Raw genomic sequence first — 6,452 nt, 5'->3', positions numbered from 1 at the left:
TCTTGTTAACTGTTTCAACTGCTTCATGCACAGTTGTAATGCAACGGTCCAGCGAGCTGTTGTAGTCTATGATTTTCGCCATCTGGGCCTCAGTCAAATTAATTTTATTCACCACATGCTCTTTATCTTTGTCGTTAGATTCCAGGGCTCTGGCTAAGAGGGTTTTGATGCGCCAATTTTCTGCTTTAGTACTGACATATTGCATGGCTCTCTTCGAGGGAGTACCGGGGTCCTGAATCCAGTCTACCTCGCGCGCCATGTCTTCCTCAGTCCGCCGAGCCTCCTCCTCTTTCACTTTGGCTTCCAGCTCGGCCACCTTTCACTTATTCCTGCTGGTCGTTCTCGTCTCATACACAGTCTGCGCCTCGCGCAGCTCACGGTTAGCAGCCGCAGACCTACAGCTCCCCGTATCCATGACTTGCGCTCTGTGCTTATCCCGGCTGATACGAATGCCAATGAGCGAAACTTTCTCAGCGCCTTTAGAGATAACAGTAGGTAAACCAGGGTCCTGGCCGTCTGATATATAGTGTATCCCCATGTTATTTCGTATGAAGCTTGTCCCTGTCCATCGCATAGTGGGAGTACTGTAGTAATAAATTGGGGTGATGGCCGCACAAACCGAGCCATTCCAAGCCGATATTACATTAATGTTGCAGATCTTCATCCAGCCAAAAATGCACCAAGTGTCCCGTTCATTTGTGCTGCTCCTATGGTGAATTCGGTGGTGTGACTTTTCATAATTGCCAGCTTGGCTGGCCGGCTTGTGCCAAGACCCAGGCCGAATCGCCCCTCCCAATATTATCATAAAAGCTGCTGATATTTTTCTATATGGAAACGTACCAAGCGTCCCGTCTCTAGTTCTTTTGATGCTGTTAAAATTGCGGTGTGATTTGCTATGATTGCTGTTCTGGCTATCCTGTTGCCGCCAAGAATGCCACCGCCACTTTTGCTCTATCATCCAGCCCCCGTGGAGATTACTTCTGCCGTTACCGGTTTCTCCACTCATCCGGTACCTTGACCAGAAACCGTTATCGGCTAAGCTCGATCAGCTTCGGTTAAGTCCTTCTCTGCCAGTTGTGCACATGTTGTTTTAAGAATAGGGCAGTTCACCTCCTGCCAACACCTGTCCCAAACTCTGTCCTGGTTGTCCACGCCGAAGTTTGCCAGATGGTCTACCAACCCATTCGCTTTCCTTCTGATCGTTTGGAACACTAAGCCTCCCATTCCTTCCAACAGCTCCACGATACTCTCAGTGACCTTAGCCAGCCTCCAGTGGTTAATGGCTTTGCTAGCCTTGGTTCCTGCCTGAATGCGTTTGGCCGTAGAGATAACTAGTGAAGAATCTCCTTCCACAATTACATTGCCTCTTCGAATTGTCTTAAGAATTCTCAGACCCTGTTCGAGCACAAAAAATTCCATTTCGTTGTTTGTGCTCTCTCCTAGCGCCCTGCAATATATATGTAAAATTTCTCCATTCTGATTGTGAATTACGCCTCCTATACCTGCTTTACCTGGGTTCCCCCTTGAAGCTCCATCAAAATTCAGTTTTAGACCTCCGATCGGCGGACGTTGCCATCTTATGATTTGCGAGGAAGGTGGTGGCCTGTACACCGACGTCGATGGATTGCTGGAGACCTCCAGATGAAAGCTCTTGAGGATGCGTAAGTCTTGAGCTGACGGTTTCTCATCCTGTTCTACTTTACATTTTGTCTGAATAAGCTGTTGGATATTAGCTAGAATTGTTTCTTTGGCAAATTCTATATTTTTGTGTTCATCTTGAAATGTTCTGCGATTACGCTCCTTCCATATAGTCCATAACATAAACCCTGGGACGCATTTCCATATGCTATTAACTCTCCGAGACTGTGAGAAGTTTTTTCTCCAATTGAGAATTGTTCCGTGAATGGATTCCCTGTCACGGTCAGATTCACCGAGAATACTTTCCATCCAGTTCCATAGCTGGTTTGCCCACTCACAATAGTTAAAAAGGTGATTCATAGTTTCCGCATCATTAGTGCACATTGGGCACCTTGAGGGTCCCCTGAAACCTTTTTTATACAGATTTTCCCAGGTTAGAGTTTTCCTTCGCATCAGCAGCCACAGAAAGGTTCTGATTTTCGGCCAGAAGAGGTTGTCCCATACCTTGTTGCATCAGGGCACGACTTCAGGCTGCTCTTCCTTTTCTATTATGCTCCTGGCTTCTTTCAGGGAGAAATTTCCATTGCCATGCAGACCCCATCTCAGCTTGTCATTCTCTTCTGCTTTTCGAATCTTCCTTTTGAGAATTTTGTGATTCAAAAGCTGAATGTTCTCCCTTGTGTTCTCGTCAATGTCTGTGTTGAAGATCATCCACTCCCTCCAAATCGGATCTCTACTGTTAGGGTTCCAGTACTGGTTAACTCTGTGTTTACCTTCATTTTGATTTATCTGCTTCAGGAATGCAAGCTCTGGGGATTCCAATTTAGGGAGTTGCTGCCAGGCATCCTCCCAGAAAAGAGCCTGGCTTCCGTTCCTTATCTCCCAGAAACTGTGTTCCTGAACTATATTTCTGTTGTTTTTGGCATGGTTCCATATTGGTGAGCCAGCAGGGACGTCCTGAATTCTTATGAGGTCCTGATCATTATATTCCGACAGGTACTTCTCCTTCCAATGTTTGGCCCAAGGTAAGCTTGTATCAGTTATCCATTTCCACCAGATTTTGGCCCCACAAATTCTGTTGACCACTAGGGGATCGGCTAGATTTAAACCACCTCTGTCCTTTGGTTTGCATAGTTTCTGCCACGCTACCAAAGACCATTTTTTCTTGTCTCCTTTTCCATTCCACAAAAAGGATCGCTGTATTTTAGTTTGCAAATTACTGTGGTGTGATTTTTGAATGAAATTCGGATTTTCCACAGTGTTCATGTTTTGAAGTCGACGTTTCGAGTCTGAAACACACTTTCTAAACTAAGCACACAGTCTAAACTAAGCACACAATTTGTCCTGATGATGAGTCTAGTTTCAGACTCGAAACGTCGACTTCAAAACATGAACATTGTGGAAAATCCGAATTTCATTCAAAGATCGCTGTATTGTTCTCATCTGATCCATGATCCCTTTAGGAGCCGGGAGAATTGATAAAAGGTATTGAGAAATGGCCTGTAGGAAAGCTTTAGTTAAAGTAAGCCTTCCTGCGAAATTTAGAGCTCAGTTAGTCTAGTGCTTGCATTTCCTTTCCATACTGGCAAGAACTTTTTCCCAATGAGCCTTCTGCCATGGTTTGAGAGTCAGAGGGGCTCCAAGATATTTCGAAGGAAGGGATCCAATTCTAAATCCTAGAAGTCGAGACAGGTGAATCTGGATTTCCTTATGAGTGTTGAAAAAGAAGATTGTGGACTTGGAAAAATTAATCTCCATACCTGAGGCGTTGCTGAACAAGTTGAAGATGTCCCTGTAGGCTTGCGCTTCTTGCACTGTGGGAACACCATGTAACAAGGTGTCATCCACAAACTGTTGATGTGTTGTGGCTGGAATTGATCTGATAGGTTGAAGACCTTTAATATGGCCCTCTGCTTTTTTCTTGGCGATAATTCTGCTCAGGCCTTCCATGAGAATCACAAATAAAAAAGGGGATAGGGGGTCACCCTGTCTAATACCTCTCGAGGGAGAGAAGGGGACTGAAGGAGCGCCATTCACCAGGATAGAAAATCTTGGTGATTTAACTAGAGCCAGCACCCATTTTATCCATTGCCTGCTGAACCCGAACGCTTCTAATACTGCTTCCAAGTAGTTCCAGCTTACTTTGTCATATGCTTTAGATAGATCTAGTTGCATAAGCATTCCTGCTACTTTCCTTGACTGAAGTGAGTGAATCATCTCCTGTGCCATCAAGATGTTATCTAAAATTTGCCTGCCTTCAACGTAGCCAGATTGCTCCTGCGATATTATGCCCGGTAGTATTGACTTCAACCTGTTGGCAATGACCTTAGATATGATTTTGTAGATGACATTACATAATGCAATGGGTCTGAACTTTTCCGGTTTATTTGCTTCTTCAACCTTAGGTATGAGAGCAATGAAGGTAGAGTTCAAAGATTTCAAGATGGAACTAGATCGTCTGGAGTCTTCCACCACCTCCCAAACTTCCTGCTTGACAACGTGCCAGCAGGCCTTGTAGAAGTTGATGGTAAATCCATCCGGCCCTGGAGCTTTATCGTTGGGCATGCTCCTCACTACTTCCTCAACTTCTTCCAGAGAGATTACTCTCCGAAGGGCCCAGTTTTGATCATCTGTGATAGATTTAGGAATGGCATTAGTAATTTCCTTTATAGCTTCCTCTCTATTGGTTCCCGGTTCTTGTGCTATGGAGCAGAAGTGGTCCGATAACAGAGCTGATATTTCAGTGTGATTCTTAAGGACCTCCCCTTCATTGTTTTTTAGTTCTAAGATCTTGTTTTCGCTTCTATAATCCATGGCCGACCTATGAAAGAACTTAGTGTTCTGCTCCCCTTCTTTCAGCCATTGGATTCTCGATTTCTGTTTCCACAAAGTCTCTTCTTGCTTGCATCTGGTGTGCCACTGTTGAGTGAGCATTTTTTCTTGCTCAGAATTTTCCTCGCTCCTGTTTCCTACTGTACCTTCCCTTTGAATTTGTTCCAGCTTGTTTTCTATGATACTTTTCTCCTGAAAGATGTTTCCAAACACTGTTTTGTTCCACTCTTTTATTCTATTTTTAATGGTTTTTAGATTTTTTTGGAGGTTGAACATTTTGGAACCTGTTTCTTCCGCCAGTTCTGACCACCACTACTCAACCATCGATAGAAAATTAGGATGGTCTAACCAAAACTTTTCGAATCTAAAGGGCTTATTCCTGGGGGTGCCCTGAAGTTCGACAATGAGTGAAATAGGCCAGTGATCCGAACCTCCACTTGGGAGGATATCTGATTCTACTGTTATTCCATCCAATAATATGCTTTCTAAAATTAAAAAATGATCAAGTCTGGAGGCTATTAATCTTTTTCCCCTCCTTCTGTTGTTCCAGGTGAATTTACCACTCTTAGGGTGAACATCCACCATCTTGGCATTATCAATAAAACTTGTGAAGGCATCTGCATCCCTGTTAAGTTTCCTTAGGCCTCCTTTCTTTTCCAGAAGGGTGGTAATCATGTTGAAATCCCCCCCCAGAATACATTTGGAATTGGGGTGTCTTTCAATGAGTCTAGAGATCGAAGATAGGAAACTTATTTTGTCTTCTAATAACTGAGGGCTGTAAATGTTAATGCATAAGAAGGATCTAGAATTACCTGTGGGTTGAACCTCCACCGCAATGAAATGTTTACTTGCCTCCGCTGATAAAATCCGGATTACCCTTGTGTCCCAAAACATTGCCAGGCCTCCTTCACGACCTTGACTCTCGATCTCCAGGACTTCAAAATTTCTCCCCATCTTGATGCGAATGCGATCAATACTGGCTCTGTTACATTTAGTCTCTTGTAGGAACAATATCTCCAGTTTATATTTCTGCATTTTCCTCTTTAGAACTCTTTGCTTAGCCTGGATGTTAAGCCCCCTTGCATTCCATGATACAATCTTCATGATAAAACAAATTATTGGAAGGACGGGAAGGCGCTTAGCACCTTCATCTTTCCTACGTTACATAGCATCTCACCCAGCTCCTGTAGTACTTCTCCACTTGTTTTGCGGCCCCTGCGTCGTTTCTGCTTCGAACCTGAGGTTCTTCCCAGAAGGCTCTTGGTGTAGAGGCTACTGCCTTTGACTATTCCTAACTTCCTATTTTGTTTTTCTAGTTCAGCTTTTTGCCGTGCTATGAATAAATCATTAACCTTCTTGATTTCCTCATCCGACGCTGTTTCAATTCCTTGAGTCCTCCAGATTTCAGCAATAGCAGGGAGGTTTAGTCCTTCATAAGTTAGGGCCTCTTCCAGATCTAGATCCTCACTCCCTCCTTCACTGGTTAGCATATCTGTTTCTTCTTCCGTTTCTTCAGTTCTCTCTTGCATTTGGATTTCATTGTTGAAATCTCCTTCCTCAGTTTCTTTCCTGGTTGGTTCTTCCTTTCCTTCATGCCCTGTGTCCTCAGTCGATGTGTTGTGCTTATCCTCTGAATCCGTTTCAAGGTCTAGGACACCGAAAGAGTTGTTGAAGTTGTTTCTGTTTGTGTTGCCTTTGTAAGCTCTTCTTCTGTTGGCTCTTTGTCTGTTCTTTGGTTTAATGAATGAGTCTTTGTCTTTGTTATCTTGCACTGTTTCAGTTTCTGCCTCCTTCTTGTTCATCGGGCAGTCTCTTATTAGATGCCCATGCTCGTGGCATTTGCGACAACGAAAGGGTATCTGCTTATAGTCTATGGCCTGAAAGTATTCCTCATCCCTGTATTCTAGCCATAATCCTTCGTGCAGCGCGCCAGAGACATCCATTTCAACACAGATTCTGGCATAGGAAGTATATCTTTTCTG

The 6,452-nt window shown here is 43.9% G+C and overlaps 1 protein-coding gene across 1 annotated transcript; it reads right to left on the bottom strand.

Moving 5' to 3' along the window:
* Positions 1-2,151: 2,151 nt before the first annotated feature.
* On the bottom strand, positions 2,152-5,574 carry LOC149222536 (uncharacterized). Its single transcript, XM_089387625.1, has 3 exons — positions 5,283-5,574; positions 3,399-4,682; positions 2,152-2,810 (listed from the first exon to the last, which is right to left on the bottom strand). Exons 1-3 carry the CDS (start codon positions 5,572-5,574, stop codon positions 2,152-2,154), a joined length of 2,235 nt encoding a protein of 744 aa, XP_089243751.1.
* Positions 5,575-6,452: the final 878 nt, after the last annotated feature.

The sequence above is a fragment of the Pinus tabuliformis genome, chromosome Q (assembly GCF_031772625.1).
Source record: "Pinus tabuliformis cultivar Carrire ecotype Pingquan chromosome Q, CPIR1, whole genome shotgun sequence".
Taxonomy (NCBI): Eukaryota; Viridiplantae; Streptophyta; class Pinopsida; order Pinales; family Pinaceae; genus Pinus; species Pinus tabuliformis.
This window is presented reverse-complemented; position numbering and strand designations above follow the sequence as displayed.